Source organism: Phodopus roborovskii, unplaced genomic scaffold, assembly GCF_943737965.1.
Source record: "Phodopus roborovskii unplaced genomic scaffold, PHOROB, whole genome shotgun sequence".
Lineage (NCBI taxonomy): Eukaryota > Metazoa > Chordata > Mammalia > Rodentia > Cricetidae > Phodopus > Phodopus roborovskii.
Window position 1 is genome coordinate 23,710,346 of NW_026126409.1, and position 23,273 is coordinate 23,733,618.

The following is a 23,273-nucleotide window of genomic DNA, read 5'->3' on the forward strand; positions in this document are numbered from 1 at the left end:
AAAGAAATGTCCATCTTTGTGACTACATGTATCATGTATCAGTCAGGCTGTATAATGTAAATATAAACAACTTTTAATTGTCATCTTCATCTCAGTAAAGTTGGATAAAAGCTGGGACTCTCAGCTTGAATGTAGGTTTATAGTCATTGCTTCCTGTGTCAAAGGTAATCCTTTAGTTCTTTGACAGGGAAAGTCTGGAATGGAGTAGATAGTGGTGAAAGACTATAATGACTTATATCAGCTACTTAGAAAATAACTGGTGCTAGCTATATGTGGGTAGTGGGACCTGGTCCACAGAGAACTTCCTCAAGAGAAACTATAATCTGAAGACCTGTGTTCCAAACATCCTCCCTCCCATCCTCTTTTGTTTTTTTTCTGAGCCATCCATTTTGCCTCAATTTCCCTAGGGGTGGGACTACCGGTTTGTTCCATCAAGACCAGTCTACCTTGTTCTTGAAGCTACTGCAGTCCTCCTGTTGGGCACAAATTCTCTTACTGTTGCAGACCAAGATACTGCTATCCTTAGTTTGTTACCAAGAACAGGAACTGAATGGAACAAATACCCTATAAACATTTGTGGACTGACTTAATGTTAAACCTTTCAATTCAGTGAAACCACAGCAGTATGAAGGCCAATTCCACACCTTTTTCACATTTTATGCATTCTTAGGACATGGTGTCTTTCTAATGATGGGTGTATAGGAGGATTTGAAGAAAACTGAATTACACAATTGGGTGCTAAGTGAGTCTGGTGTCCTCTTTCATTGGCACAGGACAACTTATTTAAAAGATGTCCTGTACTCTGTGTGATGGCCTCTCAAATGGTTAACTGTATTTTAAACTTCTCAAAATAATATAAAAATTTTGAATCCTGAAATTTCAATGGTATCTTACTCATTTCCATATTATATATAGGTGTTTGTATACACACTCATATGTAAGATCAATATCAAAGATCTAAAATTATACTGATTTCAACTTTTAGAGCTTTGATGAAACTTAAACATCACTGGGTGCTTGTTTTACAGGTTACAATATTATGATTTTTGTTCATGGACACAGCTGGTTAACAAAATATCTGAACTGACAGAATGGACTCTTGACTCCTGGCTCAGGGATATTTACGATTTATTGTATCTTTCTAAGTGGTATTGGTAATTTTCCATTCCATCTAACACTAACATTGTTGTGCACTGAACACCTGAGACTATGGGTGTCTCATTGTGTGTGTGTGTGTGTGTGTGTGTGTGTGTGTGTGTGTGTGTGTGTGTGATGACATCATCATTCTAGGGAAAATGACTGGTCAGAGTAAAGGAAACTAGTCATGATCCTGGAATTCTCAGTTCATGGCTCACTGTTCTCAGTTCTCTTAAAGACACAAATGTATTTAATATGTAATCTAAGGAGAGAAGATGGAACCAAGACACAAGGTGTCCTTGATCTTGATTCACTTTGTTTAGCACACCCTGGAGGCCACTACGTTTTGTGCCAGAGTAGATGGCTCAGTTTTAAATTGCCTCCATGACTGGGTTCTTGCCATTTGTTTTATAGCCCAACAAGTCTATGAGTTCAGTTATTAAATCTTTTTTTAGTCCAGATGAATATTTTCAACCAAGAGTTTTGTGCAATTGAATCTTGAACTAATTACACCATAAACTTAGAATTTGTAATTAATATAACTGATCCTTCATATGATGAGTCTAGATGCTGGAAACTTCCCTAATAGAAAAGGACCATGGTTACCAGCAGCTACTCAAAGACACTTCTATCAGCTATAACACAAAACAAACAAAAACAATACACAAACAACCCCCCCCCAATGATAATCTATAGGTATTGTGATGTGAAATCACAGATGCTCCAGACTGTTTGGGGACAGGGACAACCCTGAAGCTCAGCAGCCTTACAAATGTAGCTGCTCGATTTGATTCCCTCCTCCTACAAGAAGGGAGTTTTGAGTTTATGTTGATGAATGTGGGATTGCTTTAGGTTCTTTTCTGTCAACTTGTTAGAAGACAGGTGCTTCTGATGAGTCTGCAGACTAGGGCTTCTGTCTCCTGGTGTGGCGGGGACTGTCATTCTTGCCTATAGATCATCCAGGTTGGTGGCAAGCCTTCTTCTCTCTCCCAATCTTTAAGTATGCTTAAAGATTATCAATATCATAAAATCACAGAACTGGTTGTGGCCTTTTGAGTCACCTGATCTTGTATGAGGGAACACATCCTTTGGCCAAAAGTAAGAAAATTGAGACACATTCACTCAGAGGCTGCCAGAAGTACCACAAAACTAAACAGGTTCTCCTAAACAACACCTCTCAGACCTGACAGTATCCCCAAATTGTGACTGAGAAAAGATTTAAGTAAAGAACATATGTGTATCCTCTCACATACTTTAATGACAAGTACATCTCATTTTATTAGAAACATGCTAACCAGATTCATTAGGAAATATTTAAATGAAATAATTAAAACTTCACATTACTGATATCATTTGAAGAACATGAAGAATATTATATATATGTATATTTTCTTGCTACAAAACCCCCTTTATTAAAAATTATGTACACAGGGTACAGTTGTTTTACTATTAATATAAATGAAGTGTTTAATATGGGTAGCATATGCCTTCTAGGGGCTGCATCTAATCAAGACAACATCTAATAATGTAATAATTTCTGTTTATAGATTAACACATTTAAGCTTAGGAAAACTAAGAAACTGGCTCAGAGTAGTACTGTTCATGGAATTCAATTATAAGTAGAGCTCAAGCAATCTGGCCAAAGTGCCTGGACTCCTCAACCTGTCCCTTAACTTTGGGATGGATGTTTACCTAGTAGGGAGGGTCCATTCTTTCATTGATCCCAAACCTAAATTCAGGCCCATTTGTAGTCATTTGGAAAGAGAAAGACTGGTTTCAACTCATAATCACAGAGGACCTTAGAAGGCTCTTATCTGTGCTTCTGGATGCCCTAGGGCAGTTCCCTCCTTGCTGCCTCAGACCACCAGAAGCTGGTCCTCCCACCTTCCCACACCTCTGGTGTCAGAGTCAGGGCTCTGACAAATCCTGTTGGGGAGGCCACTTATATCCAATCGACCCCTGGGTTCCATGACAAACATTTTAAATCTTGGCCAGGATTGTATATCCTCATTATGCATCCTTGCAGAACTGTTTGTGTTTGTTTAGATTTTTTTTTTTTTTTTTTTTTAGGTACTGTCATAGTTTCTTGTTTTTGTCAATTTTTTGTAAATGACCTGGTTTGTGAATTCAGTCATCTTACTCTCCAGCTGCCCTAAATTAATTTCAGAGTCCATTCTCTTCATATTCCAAGTTTAATTTTGGTTCTTCTCATGATAGGAAGAAATTTAATAAGACCTGTTCAAGGCAAAGAAACTTCCAAACATTCATACTAAAGTAACACAAAGCATGCCCAGCCTAATCCCAGGACAAGCTTGTGGGAGACTGGGAAAAGCCATCACAACATTCTTGGGAGGAGTGGATAGGAACAGATGAAAACAGATAGAAAGAGAAAGCAGGAAATGCAATTTTCAGCTGGACTACTCTGCCAGGATATGTTACAGACAGCAGAGATCCATGGGGAAATAAAAAACTGCGGGTGACCAATGGAAAATGCCCTGGTGACAAAAGGCCTTTTAATTGTTCCAGAGATTGCTAACGAGGAGGGGAGAGACCTTTAAAAGTACACATCAACTACAGTCCAGTGGATGAAGCCCAATCCTTACTGGAAAGGGGATTACATTTCAAAACAAATTTACATCTTTTTACTTATTAAAAAGGGAAAATAGAAAGTATGTAGTGGGTAGATAACAAAGGGAGCAAGTCCTATGGTTATTCACTGCATATGGTTTGTTTTTTTATTTATGTATTATCATTTTTATGCTCAGTTATACCCCAGATATGGCACGCAAGTGAAAGAAAAAAAAAAAAGAGAGAGAGAGAAAAAAACAAACAAACAAACAAACAAGTTTTCATTTTGTAGGATTTAAAGGAATACTCCATTCTGACACAGGAGGATCCAGGTGTTTTTGCTTTAAATTAAACCCAGTGGAACCTTGAGTGTGGATCCATTGTCTCCTGAAAGCTTTCTATATACTAACTTCTTATGAGGGATGGGATGTCCCAATGTTTCCTGGGGTATATGGGAGATGTTGTTACTAATCTGCCCACTGACTGCCCATGTGTCCAAATATTCATCCTTATGACTCCCATGTCTGCAACATTATATCCACAGGCACTGTGCAGTACACACAAAGGCAACTGTCAATCAACTGTTAGTTAGGCTGGAAGGCAAGCTACCAAGTCCTTCTTCAAAAGGAACACCTAGTCATCAGTGTTGATGTGAGTTACTTCTGGGATTTTAGTTGTTCGTGGCATAGGGGATGGAGTACAAGTCCTCATGCATATGCTCTAGGCTAGCATTCCACCGCCAAGACTAGCTCCTTTTACTGTACACAGAACGGGACTGTTACTTTCAATTTTCAAACCAATTGGGAAGAATTTGTAAGCAGTGGGCTACTTGATGGCCATCTAAGAGTAAATTGTGGTAGGATGTTACCTTGGTGATATCATTGTCATGTCTTTGCTATGGAGACTTCGTGTGGGAACCAAGCAGTTATGCAGTGTGCCTATTTAAGTTCAGGTAACAACAACTGTAGTTCCACTATTATTCTTGAATATTTGCCCACGGAAAGAAATAGATGAGTCTGGCATTGGGAAAAAAGAGGCATCTTATATGAAAAATAGGTGTGCCATATAAACCAGTGGCAAAAGAGGAGGTTTAAAAAAGGTTATAGCTGCTTCAGATGCTCTGAGCTATTCTAGAATAAAATGTTAAAATGTCTTTTATTCAGTGCCCTAAGAAATAAAGGGAAGGGCTGGTAATTGCTGTAATAGCTAACAATGAGGACAGAGAAAATTTTTATCAAAGCACCCATTATTGTCATGCGATTACAACTACACCTTTTCAGGAGTTCCCTCAAGTTGTTAAGTGGATGGCTCAATAAACAAAGTGGTTATGTTATTATTAGCAGGGGCTTTGGAATGTTTATTTGAACCACTCTTGTAGGGATGTCATTATTTTTGATGTGGCTTCCATTCAAACTTTCCTCATGAATGTGCCTATCAGAAATGAAAACAAATCACCATTTAGCCCAATTGTCCTTTTCTAAGCTGTCAATACTGAGGTGACCTATGCTCTGCCTTCACAAGAAGGACAGATTAGTTTTCAGGTAGCACTGCCTCTAAGCTTTCCTCTCTCTTTACATCCCCAGTGGCATTTTTCCAGCTTTAGTCACACCACACATCTAGAGGCTAATCCTTCTTCTGAAGCAGATCCATTTAATCTTCTCAAGTCACCCCCCCCTTTTCTTTTTACTGGAATCAAAAGCCAGGGAGAAGATGGCTCCAATCCCATAGGATCAATCTAAATGGCCACCATTTAATCTTTCTGTTCCTGTCCATAAGGCATACACTGGTTTCTTAGTCCTGGCTGTGATTCATGAGAAAAATGAAAGGATGGTGGTCAGACAGCCACAAGGTTCTGTTTAAGCTCAGAAACCATGCCACACAAGTCCCCCTTTCTTGCCAATCGTGCCCATGATGAACTCTCCCTTCCATGAAATGGCAATTTTCAACCATAAAAGGATTGGATGTCCAATTTATGTTTGCAATTTGACTTCATAGATAGATCCACCTCTACTTGGCTGAACCTGTCCGGCACCATTCTCATCAGTCTTGGAGCATTTATTATCTTGTTGAGAGCATTTAGGTGTAGCCATCTATGAGAGCATCACTTTAAGTTTCTATGATTCAGACACAAGTGACCAAGCCACAATCATACCCAAATATTAAAGTAATCATTCAGAGCTGGCAGCTCCATCTGGAAGAGAACCAGAGGCCCCAGGATAACAGGAGATTCAGATACATTGTTGAAAGCTAAGTAAAATCAAATCTTTGAAGGTCATCCAAGAGCTGAACAATGTCATTGTCAAACTTCCAAAAGAAGGTGACACAGGGTCATGTTTGGCACACAGGGAAAAAATTAGTACGAAGGAAAATCCCACATTGCAACATGACTTAGATCCTTCCACAGGGGTGCTGTTTTGCAAAGATGTTGCCAAATGCTATTTTAATCAAAGCCAACCTGCCTTGGTGCAACCTTGAGATCTCAGCTATTTCACCAAGAGCAGTATGAAAGAGTATTGCGGAGTAATATTGATGTTATTCAACTAGGATGCTTCCCACAAAGACAGTGAAATAGTACTCACTCTGTCTAGCAAAACAGAATAGGTTCTGCTGTTCTGAACAGCTAACCCTTTCCAACTGATGGGCAGTTTACTCTCCTCTAAGGTCACTCACTTCCCCATTTTGTTTTTACTCTAAATATATTGATCACTGTGGTCCTTACAGTCCCGATATTTCAGATATCCTAATATACACATATGAAGACATGAGATGCTGGAAACAGTTAACCCTTAGTGGAATGAAGAGACTGAATGTCAGGAGAAAGACTCTTCTAGCATTTTCAGCTCTTGGGGGATTTAACAGAGTGCCTTCCTCAAAATCTGAGAAGAATGCAAGCCTCTATGTCTTTCTGGCATTTTTATTTTCATTATAGCAAGATGCAAATTGGGTAATCAGGAAGCTGCCTCTGTGTGATTAAATATACACATTGCCAGTATCCAGGGGAAGGGTTTGTGCAATCAATAAATTACTCAAAGTCACTGTCTGAATGACAGCCAAGAGATAAAATACTAATCTTTAAAATATTCCCAAGTATATACATACGTATGATGAGTCATGTTCACTTCGATTAAATTGTCCTGAGTTTCCAGCTATCTGGGCTGCTTTAGTCTAGACACTTGTGTGAGAGTGTTGGTGATGACAGTAACTTTTGAATCTGAACACCAATTCAAGTACATGAAACAAAGTTTTAACAGGAATAGTCCTCATCCAATCAGTTAAAGTCTTACAAAGAAAAACAAAACAAAACTAAAAAGGAAGGCTGACCCTACCAGAAGTGATAGAGAATAGCCCTCTCAGTTTCTGAACTGAAGTGTGAGCTCTTCCTGCCCTTTGGCCTTTGACCTGGGACATCACATCTCATTGGTTTTATAGCAGTCAGCCAACCACCGTGCTTAACACAGGGACAGTGACTGAGATTTCCAGGCTTGCCAGCCTTCAAATCTTCAATTAACTTTTGCTTTCTTACTCCCATTTCCTTCCCTTCAAGTCTTCCCTTCCCTTCCCTACCTACCCCTTTCTCTTCATTTATTATTTGTTTATTTGTTTAATTTTACTTTATCTTTGGTATTTTGTGTCAGAGTCTCCCTCTGTGGTCTATAATAGTTAAGACCCCACAAACTTACTGTGTGATCTTCCTGCTTTCATTTATTAGGGGAATATTGACCACTGTGCCAGCTCAGCTTGAAGGTGGAATTTACTCTTGGCAGTTCACTAGCAGTGATAATCATTACTTTTAGCCTTAAATGGTATTCTTCCTCAGCTAGTAAATAAGCATGAGTCACGACACAAATGCATGCAATATTTATACAAAAGATAACATTTCTTTCTTACATTAAGAGCTAAGCATAATGTTTTTCATGTATAACTCTCAGATTAAATCATAGACAACTAAGTCCAAAATCATATCTTTCAAGTCCCATATATGATGTATAGGAAAGCTTATTATTATAGTTATCTAAATTTCATCCAGAAGTCAAATAGAGGTATCATCTTTTAGAAGGCACATGAAATCATTAATTCTAACTGTATCACTTTAAAAACATGTCCACAATGTGAAGAAGCAGCCACACCTTTAAGCCAAATTCAGAAAAATTTGGTGGTACTCAAGGGTTGTCCAAAACACATTTCCTTAACCAACTTACTGCTGAGTGTGTGAAGAAGTAGATGGCTGGTGTGCACTTAGTGGAGAGCACAGAAATGTCAACATTGAATTTTCTGGTTACATTATCTGTGATCATCACCCCTTGCATTGGCTCTGATATGTGTAGGTCCTAGATAATTGTATCACTGAGAAAAGGCAACGTGGGTATGAATATGTTGATTTCAATGCATTAGCCATTTTAAACAATGCACAAACCATGCATATTTATTCTTCAAATGCAATACTTAGCATGTTCTTGCCTTCAAGAGCACACAGTCATATGAGTATATTGAAATGGATCCAACCAAAGTATTTCCTTCACAGTGTTAATTTTCCTAAATAAACACTAGCACATACCAAGTGACTTTAACCTACTCAGTTGTGACGTTTCTTTGCTGAATAAATATCATGCAGGACTCTTCAAGGAAGCAACCAAGTTCTTGAGAACAAGGGTGGCCCCAGTCTCATTTTTAAAAAACTACAGAATATCAATGAAATTTAGTTCATGTGAATGAGAATTATTTGAGTATATACTCTCTTCCATGAAAGATTCAGATGTTTCCCATCATTATATGGCCTCTGTTAATAACTGACAGTGGGTATAAGTTTTGGTACTTATAGAAAAAAAAGTTAAGTTAGGCGGTCAGAGTTACAGTGTGAATAAAAGAAACCGTGTATTAAAAGTGGTTTCTTCTTGATGGGACAAGATCTTTCCATACCTTCCATACCTATGCAGAGAGACACTTGGACTTAGTAACAGTGGTATGGGAAATAAAACACAGGCCTGCGAGTTTAGAGATGAACATTCCATTCCCTGCTGTACCAGACAGATGTGAGACAAAACCTCTACTATCAGTGGTCATTCACCCTCCCTCCAACACTGGCCAGATACAGTTGCAATGTGTTTCCCTTGACAGAAAACCTTAGACTACAAAAGATGTATTAAAAGCTTTAAAGTTTTGTCAAGAGCTTCAGAGATACAAATTCACAGCAATCAGTATCAGGGTTTCAGTAAACTTAAAAGTGGTTGCTTCTAAAAGTCTCAGATTTTAAAAATTCTTTCTTTGGAAATATTATCTAAGTAGGCTGTAATAAAGTATTTGAAATTACTTCATCTGGCCTAATGGAGAATTTTTCAAGCATGTACAAGGTCCTAGCTTTCATCTCCAGCACATCAAAAAATTAAAAAAAAAAATAGTATCACTCTAACTGTACCAAAAATGTGCTCATGCAAAATTTAGCTATTTATACATATTTGTTTTCATTTTTGGTGATTGACTTTCTGCTGTTTTACCTAGCTAATTATTGGAAACATGGATACATACATCTCACCCACAGGCACTGAATACATGAAATAGACAGTGTTACCTAGAATGCAGAGACCATCTGTGCAGTTTTCAGATTCCTGGCTGAGACCTTCACAGAACTTGCCCCCATTTCTTGGGGGTGGAGCTGTGCACTCACGGATACGGAGATGTTCACACTCTGGGCTGCAGACTGACCATTCACTCCACACTTCCCAGCTGCCATCCACTTCAAAGGAAAATAACAGAGGCTACCCTTAGCAGGAATGGGCAACTATTGGGAGACTTGCCCCACACTTTAAACAGACCATCAACCAAGTAAAACCAAACTGAGAGATCAGGGCATCTTTACTCTCCATTTTCTTTTCTAATTAAAGCTAAAACAGGATAAGACCCATGTTTGAATTTAGGCAAACAGTTGAATGACTCGTGTCTTTGAGTTGGCTAATAATGGCAATATCTTGCATTCTGTCTTACCCAAGAGTATTACTGATGGACAGGCAACTATATGCAGTACCATGGGATGTAGTGTGGGCTTACAGTTTAGGGTAGTAAATAGAACAGACTGACTTTAAATCCCCAAGTCCCCTAAACAATAAAAGTTAAACCCACATGAACTGATAGTGTTAAATGAAAACAGGTCAATGAAACCCCAAGATGGCAGAACCTACAAAAATAGAATTTCTTGGGTCATAGATTACTGCTGTACATTGAAATGAGCACACTGAACTTAATTCCATTAAATATCAGCCCAAGAGACCAGGACAGATGTTTGAGGCAATTGCCCCATTACCTCCTAGGAATAGTTTTCACCATGCTTATGTAGGTTAAGATCTTGCAAGTTTTAATCTAAACCAATTAGTATAAAATAGGGAAAAATTTAAAAAGTACTGAATGTGGCCCCAAAATGTCTGAGTCCTATTCTTGGTTTTGTAAACTTGTCAGCAGAGAAAGTAAGTCACATTTCCATTTCTGTCATCTGGGGACAATAAAGTCACAATGGAGAGATGAATGGCATGATATGTATGAAAATGTCCTCACAGTACCTGGCACATAGTAAGTACTCAATAAATGTTTATGAAATACAAGGGAAAATTAAACTCTGAACACAGGCTGTTGGTCAGAGTCTCAGCTTCTAGAGAAACTCAAATTGAGAATTTAAAGACATAAGGTTCTGGTCCCAGGTCCTTGTAATTAAACTTGTGTGGTGCATGTAAAACTGGGAGCAGTTATGCTCTTTGTGGGAGAACATGCTTTCCATAAAGAAAGCCATCTTCCACTTCACGTGGTTCTCATTGTATTAGCTAGGTTACAGCCAGGAAGAGACAACAACAGAACCGATAGGAGACACATCCCATAAATAAAATCTGATACTATTTGGAAAGAAAGGCAAGTGCAGGCCAGGTGTAAGTACAAACCAGTTAGGTGGACAATCTCTGGCAATTGTATTGCAAATAAATACCAAGCAGAAACTGAGTAAAGGTCAAGTTCTGGATAGTTGCTTTTTTGTGCTTGAAGGCAAGTCACCCAATCCCTGATTACTGTACTCAAATACATGCCATTAAGTGGGAAAATCAAGGGGAGAAGGTGGCTTAGTCCAACAAAGCAATGCTACCACAAGCCTTGCATAGAGGAGTTTCCCCCATGTTCTCTCCATTTCAGTGAATTCAGTATCAGCACCTTGGACAGAAGCAATAGTCTAGGACCTTGGACCAGGGTGACTTTAGAAGGAAGGGCGCCTTGCTTGTTGCACAGCAGCTAAAAAGCATTGGTGCATTAGAAGGAGAAGGGAATTTGTGTATATCTCACCAGGACAAAGAGCAGTGCAGGTTATTTTCTGCACTGACATTCCCTCACAAAAGGCCCCGCCATTGAGAGGAGCAGGGTTGGTGCAGGTCCGGGAACGTTTCTGCCATCCTCTACCACAGCGAACATTGCAGGCTGACCACTCTGTCCAGGAAGACCAGCCTCCATTCACTGAGAGACAAAAAATGGGGAGGGGAGAAAAAAAGGAGAGAGGTTTGTACTGATTGCCTACTATGTGCAAGCCATTATGCCAGGTGCTGTGAGTCAGGGACTTGGGGAAGGAGATGGAGCCGAGTCCGTCCCACTTGCTGCTCTGCTGTGAGCCAGCCATGGTCCTCATTCTTCTATCCTTCTGTAAGAGGAACCTAGACAGTTGTCTTTGCAGGGGACTATTAAAAACGGGAACAACTCATCAGCAGATCTCTAAGGCACTTGACCGACCAGAGTATATAAGAAAATATCAGCATCTGAATTTCTATTACTTTTAAGTGCTTCAAAAATAATTCCCAGGGCTCCTCTATTGTGGAAAGAAATGCCTTAGCTTAAATAGCTAGGAAATACTCTAATACAATGCCCAAGATCATCAGCAAACAACAATATTTGTTTTCTGGTGCATTTCGTCTAGTTGGAGAGGAATTGACTATCAGATTGCCCGTGACAATATGGGAAGGGGGGCGTCTGAGTTTGGGAAGGGTGGAGAGCTAAAGTTGTTCACTATGATGCTTTACAAATACAAACGACATGAACAGAAAAAAATACATTATTTTATTGTTTTTATGAGAGAGATTGCAAATACCACCGGCTGTCTCACAACAATGCAAGACTGAATGGACAAGCAAACACATTATAGTGTTAGGGTTGTTTTCTCACCTGGCACAGGAGTGAAGTGGGACAGCACTACAGTGAATGACCTGGGTCCTCTTAGCTCTTGGGCTGGAAGTTTTAATATAGCACATGGCCCCCTACATCTCTGTTTTAGCCCTCCCTATCCCTTCCTGACCTTTGGGCTGGTCTTACCGTAGACCACCACAGTTGCTGACAGGCTCCTCCTCTTGGCCACGATGTTGGCTGCCATACAGGTGTAGTTCCCTGAATCTGAGAGCCGGGCTTGCCTGATGATTAGATTATGATCAGCCCTGGTGTCAATGTTCTCATCCTGGTCAGAGTCAATGGGTTCCTCATTTTTCAGCCATTCCACCTACAGGCAGTAAAGGATATTTGTAAGTTATCACAAGAATAAACTCTTTTCCAGGAGTAGAAGGTGTGCATCTGAGATATGTTGGGAGAAAAAATGGATATAATAAACAGAGGTGGTAAACACTGCTTTGTATTCCACATCTTGCCTGCTCTATTTGGGAAATAGACATTCAAGTTAGTAAACTGAGAGAAAGAAAAAAATCCTTCAAATATTCTAATGACTTTGATCCATTTTATAAAAAAGGTAACAGTAGAAATGACTACAATTAGGTTATTTCTTTTTGTTAGAAATCCAGTGATGATGATGATGATATTTCAAATCTGGGCAATGTAACTTAGACTGGGCAACAGACATATGTTGCACTTTTAGTTTGTGCTATAGACTATTTTACTGGGCAAAATTTCAAGTCAATGTGTTTTCACTTAAGTTTTAATAGAAGCCTGATAATATAGCCAAACTGAAGAAACACAGTTTGAAAAATCATAGAATCAAACATCTAACTCTTAAAATTCTCAAGACTTGGAGATCATCTTTTTGGGTTACTTCTCCAAAGTTTCAATAGATCTCATCTAGGTTTTGGAAGGAGCAATAATTCTACTCTGGTCCTGCTGTTACTCTGCTTTCATTTCCTGGAACACATGAGGAAGACATAGATAAAAGTTCCTTGTTCCTTATTCTTCCCCGATGGAGGTGTACCACACCCAGTTCCTAGGTCATCAAGTATGATAGTAGAAACCTTTTTTGCCACCATTTATTCTTCCCCAATGAAGGTGCATCACCCTTAGGAACTCTAGGACATCAGGCATGATTGGGGAAGGATTCTGACTCACTTTCCTTATTCTTCCCCTATGTCTGGGAAGAATATTTAGTTCCTAGGTCAACAAGTATGGTGGGTTGCCATGGTTTAACTGTGTACCTTCCCCATTTGTCCTCTGCTCTACATCAAAACATCTTCACTGCCATGTGACACCATGGCCATATATGACATTTAGTTCAGCTTATCAGCATACATAAAGCACAATCTGACAAATGTATGGAAACTATAACTTATTACTTACCATAGAATCAGGGCTCCCAAGATTTGGAGAACAGTGTGTGTGTGTGTGTGTGTGTGTGTGTGTGTGTGTGTGTGTGTGTATGTGTGTATGCGTGAGAGAGAGAGAGAGAGACTTTTGGATTACTCCTCCAATGGCAGTAAGTGTGCTAACAAGATCACAGAGTATGTCAAAATGTCAAAGAGAGCATGCTGCACAGGGGATATTCTGCTATGCTTGTCTCACAATTAGCATAGCTAATTGAGAGTTGGTTTTAGCATAAGAAGCTTCATTTAATTTTGTTTTTAAACCTAATGAATTTGAATTTATACTCAGTAAATTGTATTTGTCATATAACTGTTCAAACGCACAGCAAAGGCATGACAATCTCCATGAAAAGGAAGTTATTTACCAGATGAAAACTTAATCACAGTCCTTCAACATTTTTCCTAATTATTGTTCATTCATGAATGTTCAGTTACCAAAAAATTACCATCATATAAAAGTAACCAAACAAGGAAGCAATCTGAAGAAGGTAAACAATGCCAAATGGCAAAAGAAGAGACCTTGGAGCTCCAGAAGAATAAATAGAGATTTGAAACATGCTGAGTTATACAGACCATGACGTAAGAAGCTCATTGAAGTACTGACTCCATGAATCCCTTCATCATACCCATGATCCGTCCTGGAGAGTCACCAATTATTAACCATGAAGAGACAAGGAATATGGCTCTATTAAACAACATAGCGTAGAGAAACCCCCTTTGCAACACATCTGATTATTACTCTACAACCCAATGTATTTAATTTTCCACTGACATAGTGGGTTTCACAGTCATTTAATTATGTATATAACAAGTGATCAAAAACATTGACTGAGCATTAGAGATTGTACTGAGGGCTAGGTAAACACATTTTCCCAGCCAAGAGGGCAAATTCCTTTCAAAGTCTTACTTTGAATGGCAAGACATAAATAAAGAAAGGAATACATATCCTCAACAAAAGCTGAGTCCAAGTAACATAGCTACCAACATCTGAGATAACTGCTTCCTTCAGGGTAGTAAGAATTAGTGATCTTTAAATTACTCTCACTCCTAACTCATTGCATAAAACAAAACAGTCAACAACATATGTCTGAGAGCTACACTCTGCTTCCACTCTCCTGGCTCAGAAATTCTGCTGGGAAGTGCTGTTAACTAGTTAATTCCTGAACTTTGTTATTGGTGGTGCTTAAGATGTCCTTTCTGCATGTTGTCCCCTGTCTTCATATTCTTCTTACACAGATGAGTAGAGGCAGGGAAACCCAAATCAATTCTCAAGTAGAGCACTCTCTTGGCCCTGCAGACAGAACCTAAGATCCCCAGTATCTGGGAAGCAAAGACAGCATTCTTGAATAAGTGGCCCAGGGGAATTCAAAGCATAGTCATTAAGTAGAGAGCTATCTGCAGATTTAAAATCTATAGAAAAGAACAAGCACAAATGAAACAAACTAGGCCAACTGTACTATAAATTTAATGGAAAAATAGTCAATGTGGACAATATGAGGGAAATAATATAAGTGAGCTGAACCCTTCTTTACCTTGATTAGAATTCACTCAATAAACATGGCATGAAGATAAATATATCTCATTAAAGAAATAACATTGAGATGTATATGACAATTAAACAGTGAGTATTCTATATCACTGATAGTAAGTTAAGTGATAATATAATTTTCCTGGACTATGGATGTAGCTCAGTTGGTATGTTGGTTGCCTTGTAAGCTTGAGGACCTGAGTTCCATCACCAGAACCCACATTAAAAAAAGCCAGTGTTGGGGTGCATGCTTATAATCTCAGTGTTAGTGAGAGGTTGGTTCCCTAAATTCCCTTGCCAACCAGCCAAGCCTACTTGGCAAGTTTCAAGCCTGTAAGATTGCCATACAGTCTTTATTATGTGGGTTCTTTGGTTTTCACTGGGACAGCAGCACAGGGTAGTTCACCTTTTATTAATTACTTCCTAATTGCCTCTAGAAATTCTGTAGCAGCCTGATGACTCACAGGTCTACTTCTGTTCCTGTCTCTACCCTGCACTCTGCCTCACAGATCAGATGCTCTCATTTTGCAGACAGAAATCATTCTTCTCCAGATGAGCGAACCCCTTCTATGGTTTGGAACCTATCTGATCCCCACATGAGTTCTTCCAGTTACATTTCACCTCAGCTTACCTACTCTTCTAGTCAGACTAAGACTTTAACTTCTAGAAACTCAAGTCAAGTCCCTTCCTCACCTAGAGGTCAATCCCTGAGGCATCTATGGCCCCACTGCCTTGATATTCTGGACTCAGATCACATGCAATGTTCTTTGAGATGTCTTACCCAGCTGTGCTTTCTAAACAACGAAACTCCATTGTGCTATAACTTTCCCCTAAATGTACCTACACTGGGTAGTCCTAAAAATAAGCAATGGCATTATATATCACATCCCTTTGTCAGTATATGCCTAGGAATTTTCCAAAACAAAGCATTATGGATTGCCTTACTTAGTGCTGCTATTGCTGGGATAAAACACCAAGACCTAAAGCAACCTGGGAAGGACAATTTATCACAGTTTACAACTCTCAGGTCACACTTCATCACTGAGAACAGTCAAGGTAGAAACTCAAGGCAGAAACTAAAGTAGAAGCTATGTAGAAACACAGCTTACTTGCTTCTATGGCTTGTTCATCTCTCCGTCTTTTTCTTCCTTCCTCCCTCTCTTTCTTCCTTCCTTCCTTCCTTCCTTCCTTCCTTTCTTTCTTTCTTTCTTTCTTTCTTTCTTTCTTTCTTTCTTTCTTTCTTTCTTTCTTTCTTTCTTTCGAGATAGGGTCTCTCTACATAGCCCTGGCTGTCATGGAACTCACAATGTAGATCAGGCTGACCTTGAAGTTGCAGAGATTCTCCTGCCTCTGTCTGGGTGCTGGGATTAGACGCATATGCTGTGTTGCCCAGCTTTCATTCTGTTCTTACACAACTCAGGATCACTTGTCCAGGATCAGCAATGCCCACAGTGGACTTGGTTCTCCCACATCAATCAATCAATCAATCAATCGATTGATTAATCAATGCCAAATAATTCCCTATAGGTCAGTCTTATGGAAGCACTTTCTCAATTGAGAGACCCTCTTTCAAAATGATTCTAGCTATTCAACTTGACTTAAAACTGACCAATACAGGAATGGAGATGAAAATTGGATATTAGTAAGTTATTTTTGTTAGAAAAAGGAAGGAAGAAAATAAAGAGGAAAGGGAGGGAAGGAAATAATGAAAACTAATCATAAGTCAGAAACTCAATTTAGCATTGCATAAACATTAAAACCAACATGAAAGTTAAACACAAAACTATAGATTGAGTGTTAGAGATTTATAAAATGAAAACCCAGTCAGAAACATATACAGGCTTAAGAAGATCAGATGTGCAGTATATGCATATTTAAGATCTTAGTGGTTGGGTTCTTTTCCTACTGGGGGGCTGAGATATATTTGAGAAAAAGCATTTGTAATTTGCAAGGAAAAAAAACCATCTTGGCTATAAAACATCTCCTTGAATTATCATAGATCATAGCAATTTTCAACTTTGTATTTATCCACAGAATGTTTCTTCAATGGAAAGCTTCTCTGACAAGCCAAAAAAAAAAAAAAAAAAAAGGTTAAAGGAGGAGAGACAGAAAGACCATGAGACTGACAGAATGGGGAGGGATTCTTAGCAGCAGATGCATAGCCCTTGAACTACAAGCTTGAGGCCATGCCCAGGAAGCCACTTTCTTTGTGTCCCATTGGAGAGTATTCTCCTCCTGCTCTCTGTATGGTAATAAAGCCTCTAGAGACATTCCATGCGCAACATAAGCCACCACCACACACTGGCCTTGCTATGTGTTCCACCAACTTAGCCCCACACACAGGTGTACATATATGCTCTAGGTGTTCGTACACTGTCTTTTACATTGGTTATTAATGGTGCCGACACTGAAGTACATCAAATAAACCACATCTATAAACAATTCACACATTAGTGCATTTCTAAAAGTAGAGCCTTTTATTAGTAACCTAATAGTTTATCCATTTAACCGATGGCAGGATCTTTAGGAGGAAATCAATTTGCTATTTTCTGGGCTTATAATGTTGACACTTTGTATTACTTTTATGGTTTTGTCACTTAGAGAAACTTTAAAACATTTTTGATGAGCTAAGTGCTTCTAATGTAGAGAAATTACACACACACACACACAGAGCACACCATGCACACATGCATTTATACTCTTCAGTTGCAAGCTCCACTATCCTGGGGCTCAGGCGGCACCATCAATTAGTGCAATGCTTCTGGGTGCAAGACACAGATAGATATGTTGCCTGTGTATTAAGAGACTGCTCCATTTCCAAAGATGAGCTGACTCCCATTTTTCTTTTAAAAATGTGGTACTTTTAGTCTCCCTTTGTTGTACCACTTTTGCTAGAAACATTGGCCTTTCTTTCTTTTTCTTTTTTTTAAAGTCTTAATAGAATAAAAATTAAAATGATTTCATTTTTGCTTAAAAGTCTCTTTTGCCTTTAATATATTATTCAGAACTCTTCAGACTTATAGGGTATTCAGCCTCCAGGACAAGAATTATGATTACGTGGAATCTAAGGAAAAATGTTGACCAAGAGACCTGTGCAAATAGGCCCTTGCTAGTTAGGGTCTGACTGTCATCACCATGAGAAAGGACAGAGCTAAGGATTTCTTACAGGAGACATGTGACAAAGCATGCACTCTAGCTAGATACAGATTAGAGCCACATCTCCACAAAACTGCAGTGTGGTGTCCAACTAAGCTTTCTAGTCAGCATCAGCACAGAGCTCATTGTCCTATGATGACAGTTCCCCCCTTACATTGGCCTTCTTGGTCTCCATGTGTATGCTGGTACACAGGCATCTTGCTGTTTGCTGTGATTTCTCATGTAAGTGACCAGAGAGCATCAGAGTTTGGAATCTCTGTATAGTACTGTGATTCTAGAAGTTCCTTTAGGAGAAATTGCCAGAGCTGGAAGTGGCTATGCACACACTTCACAAAAGGATATGAATTTTCTATATAGAATTGAGGGATCGATACATTGACACCTGGGGCTCACAGACATTTACATTAGTGATCCAGATGACCGCCTGCTGGCAGGTCATATTTTCAATAGAGGGGCTTAACATTTTTAAAGGTTGTTGGCATCTGGCGCTCACCCTGAAGAGAGATAATTCTTCATCTGATTTCCTAGTCCTTGCTTCATATGGACAGCCTTGCTTAGGAAAATGTAAAGAAAGTATTTACTTGGGGGTAATAAGCCTATGGGTCTGCAGGATGCCTGCATTCATTAGCACAGTGTTATGTACAGATGGTCTGCCATTTGTCAATTTTTCCAGTTTATAAACAAATCTGGAAACACAAACCATTGAAGACAATAACATTTCTTTCCAGAGAACTAGCTCCTGATTTGCCATTGGTGTGTAGCTGGGGAGTGGATGGGCTTTCCTCTCCAGTAGATGCCATGATACACAGTCAGGTGTGGAGTGATATTCCTTTGGGAGAGGGGAGGAAGGATGCTTTGGGGGAGAGTATCTTATCTGAAACAAGAGTAACCTGTAATACTCGGATGCACTGCATTGCTAGCTGTCACTCACTCTACCCTTTTACTAAGCACAGCTATGTATGGACACACACAAAGCATAATGTTCCACATCACCTGACAGCACACCTGCATTCTCATGCATGCACTGGGAGTGGTGTTGGTTTGGCACCAAAACCAAAAGACACCAGGCCTAGAAAAAGGGATAGTCACTGGCAAAGGATGGATGTTTCCATGCAGAACACAAACCACATGACCATTAAACTCTAGGTGGTAGCAACTGGAAAAGCTTTCTTGTCTCTTGCTCAGAAAGTGCCATAGGAACCATTCACGTTCCCTCAATCTCATGTCATTTCTTAGAACTGGTTAGACTCAGGGGTCACAGGAATTGCTCATGTATTTAATAGATGCAATCTAAGGAGCTTCAAACATTCTTCCCCTCAGCACTTGTGACTGTTTTCTTTTTGCCCTACTCACTGTCAAGCTCCTTCATAAACAATTTTAAAATCTTACATCAGTCCAAGAGAAAGGGGTACTATAGGTATTAGTCATGAGTACAGATATGAGGTAGAAGGGGAATATTTTAATTGATATATTTGGTAAGTCACTAGTTTTTTAAAGGACTGCATGTTCCTTCACATTGTATCTCATTTATTTATTCTAGGTATGAACTATGTAAGAGTAATAATGCACCTTCACCTATAGTTAAAAATGGCTGAGGAAGGCACATCATGATGATAGTGCTGAGGGTTAGAGACAAGGCTATGTCGGTATACATGGGGTAGAATCAGGAAAAGATTGGAAGGCCAGAGCAGCTCACGGCTGCCCTACTAACCTCCAAACTTGTCTGTGAGTTTACCATGTTACAAAAAGCAAATATGGCTGACTTTCCACGCAACAACAGAGAGGAGGAAGAAGAAGATATCTTACCTCCTAGCTAATCTGAGATGTACACAGTGATGTGGGTAGAAACAGAGGGGCCAATAGAAGTAAAGGCAGAGGTTACAGGAAGAAAGAAAAAACTTCTGCACTATTCCATCATAGGACATTGGTCTGATCAAGTTAATAAATACACTTTTACTCACACCATGAATTTTGATCTAACAGATATTCCTAGCTTGACACCAATAGCTCTAGTCTTGCTTGAGCAATGACCATCTGCTACTCTTTTAATCACAATTCATTGTGTGTATGTGTGTTTGTGTGTGTGTGTACATCTTGATCAGCATCTTGATCTTGGGAGCATTATAGAAGAGACGGCAAAGATACCTAAGGACTAGAGGATTGGGAAGAGTGCTATGAAGTACTGGCTAACTTGATCATCACAATCATGAACACAGAAACAAATGAACATGTACATGATGTACGAGACTGGGATCTTTAACACTCCATTGTGAATAGAGGAGGAACCCATGTGACCCCATGCTCTTCTGAGGAGCTAATGACCACTAATGATTGATATTGGAGGGAATGCCATTTTACTCAGTCATGTAGCCACTAAGAATAAGTTGGAAAGAAAAGGGGATGAGAGAAGGAAGGGGATGGCAAAGGATAATGGGCAGGCATGGTTATAACCACAATACATGCATGAATATATGAAACTGACAACATTATAAAAAGATAGAAAGATAAAAAAGGAATGAAAAAAGAAAAAAGAACTGCACATGTTCCACCTATGCTATACCAGTGTTGTCAGGCTTCTTAGAAAGTGACCTGAATTATGACATGAGGACATTACTCAAATCTAGTGTGTGTCAAAAATAGCTATTGGCACCCTCTCCAAGTTATTTGGAGTTTTATTTTGCTTCTTCACAATGAGTAGAAATGAATAGAGCATATAGCTCATGGAATTATGCTACAATGATTCAGTTCCAAATCTTAATATATTTACACAGACCACCTGTAGCTAAGCTAATGGGTGACCTATGAATACATTCTGTTCTTTTCCTTGTACCAGACAGGAACATAGCTCTGAAGAGGAGGGAGCTATCTTGTGGCCATCAAAAAAGGGAGAAGACATCACAGGTTCTTAGTGTCGTTGTTTCCATAATCTGATGCACTCTCTTGCTTTATCCCTACAACAACTGGAAAGAAGACAATACACATTTTTTGTTTAGTATTCTTTTTGGTTTGTCAAAGGTTTCATGCATGAAATTAGGAGTCTCCATATATTTTGTTTTCTGTGAGACATTTGCCATTTTCTTAGGCTTCTTAGTCATCATGTGAAGCATTGCTTTCTAATATTGCCTGTAATCTGTCACATACAGTTTAGCTGGACTCAGAAATCTCATGAGGGACAAGCCTGTGCTTATGATGGAACACACCATCCTATAACGTTGGTTGAGATGATCACTTGCTTTGTCGCTTGTGAGTTAGGCATTAGCTGTCCTTCAAGTTATTGCCCATAGTGCTACTGGTTCCTCTGGTGTGAGCTTTCCCTTACAGGCTGGACAGATTGATTTTAAAGCCACCTACACTGCAGTTTCTTCCATTTAGTTCTACTTGCCTGTTTATGCATCACAAAAGGAAGTAGGAATGTGGCTTCATTGTCAAGCCATGGAAGCAGCCCCAGACAAGTGACAGAGACTTAAGGAGTTCAGCTAGAGCACACTCATGGATATGCAGGAAGATGATGGACAGGAGCCACAGAATTCTGAGCCACTTGTGAAATCCCACATTCTCATGGTTAGTGACTCCTCTCAAATCCAGTGTCCTTTAACTTCTCAGCCTCAGATACAACATTGGGCATGGCTTTGTGCTATTTAAAAACTTTATTTTATAAGTCCATCCTCATATCCTGCTTACTTAGATAGTTGTCACAAATGAATGAAACATCCAGAGTACTCACAGGAATGATGGCCAAAGAAAAGGACATCATGCAGATGTCCTAAAAATAGGAGATCAGGCAAGGCATGTAAACAGAGGATGATTGTAAATGATACCCAGGCCACTGTTGCTTTACTTCTCTATTATCTCAAGATCCAGTGTGGTGGATCTTGTCTTTACTAATTCTACCTGTGATTACTGTTATCTACACAGATACATTCTGCATGTCTACTTCTTCTTATCCCTCCTCACTCAAAAGCTTCCAAGCCCCATCTCCCCAGTACTCTAAACAATGCTCTGCTTTGAATGTGAGATACCGTCCATGGACTCAAGTGCTTGAATCCTCAGTGACCCAGCTGAGATTGTGGGATCATTTATATATAGACCTATGCTGGTGGACACAGTGATGTAGAAGCCAGCCTTTGAGGGTTACAATCTGGCCTTGGAGTTAAGCCTTCTGCTTCAGCATCTGCCAAGGTATGAACAAATCACCCTGGAAGCTCCCATTGCCTCAGGCCAAAGTACTCCCACAGCTGCCACTGCTCAGCTACAAAGGACAAAAACTTTCAGCTCTGTTCTCTTGGGTGTTTTGTCACAGTGACTGAAAAAAGTCACTGGCTTACAGCATGGTGTCCCATTCACTGGAAAGCACTACTTGAGGGTGGAGAGAACTAACACAGATACAGAGCTGCCATTCAGAAGAAGGAAGGCCTGTATCTACTTTTGTACTTCCCTTCATCATCTCAGGCTTGCCAAAGGACTTTTGGGTGACAAGATATTAACTGAAGGGTCCCTATTCCTGATCCCTGAGGGCTCAGAAAATACCCATTTTATTAAATATTAAAGCAAAAAGATTCTAAGTGCACATACACAAAGTGGGTTGTAAAGCTGACACGAAGTTACATACAGCTAGACAATGACACACAAGCAGCAGCACTCCATAACACAGAGGTACACGGAAACCTTCTTCCATTCAGTCACAGTGGAAGGCTATTCAGAAAATGGTCTGTGTGGGAAATGCAGGGACAGGTATGGATTAGCTCAGCTCCATACACTGTGTGGAAATGGATAAATTAGCATAGTTTTGAGTTTTTTTCCCCAATGACAGAAGGCAATGACCAGAAGCAGCAAAGAGTACTCGCTGCAGACATGTGACTCTGAGTTAATGACACTTAAAGAGGTTAAGGCTCAATGCTCATTCATTTTCTGTTCTTTTGATGACTACACATTCCAGACAAGTTTGCTTTCAGCCAATATATGCAGTTACCACTAACGAAAAAACTGCACACTGTCAGAAGGAAGATCATGCCCACTATAATAATACAGCTTCAAAACAACCAGATTCAAACTCTCAAGTGTTGCATGAATAGTTTATGCACACCAGTAGTGGTTCAGAGAGAACTATTAAAGTTTAGAAGGAAGTTCATGTCACTTCCGGTGTTCATTCCAGAAACAGATAACAGGCTGTGCTTCAGCCTGTTATTAAGGCTCCAAACAGTAATTCTCTGTGTAGCTCTGTCCTGCTGTCTTGAAGTGGTGGGATTCTGGACTCCCAGAACTTGTTTCATGAGCATTTCTAGGACAGATAAAATCAT

At 39.5% G+C, this 23,273-nt stretch overlaps 1 protein-coding gene across 1 annotated transcript in view; it reads right to left on the reverse strand.

The window, feature by feature from the left end:
• Unc5d (unc-5 netrin receptor D) overlaps nt 1–23,273 on the reverse strand; it is a 494,978-nt gene that overhangs the window by 89,927 nt on the left and 381,778 nt on the right. The window contains exons 5-7 of the mRNA XM_051182220.1: nt 12,031–12,211; nt 11,017–11,184; nt 9,272–9,436 (exon numbers count right to left, since the gene is read on the reverse strand). Of these exons, the coding sequence (XP_051038177.1) occupies nt 9,272–9,436; nt 11,017–11,184; nt 12,031–12,211 (514 nt within the window). The remainder of the gene's footprint in view (nt 1–9,271; nt 9,437–11,016; nt 11,185–12,030; nt 12,212–23,273) is intronic.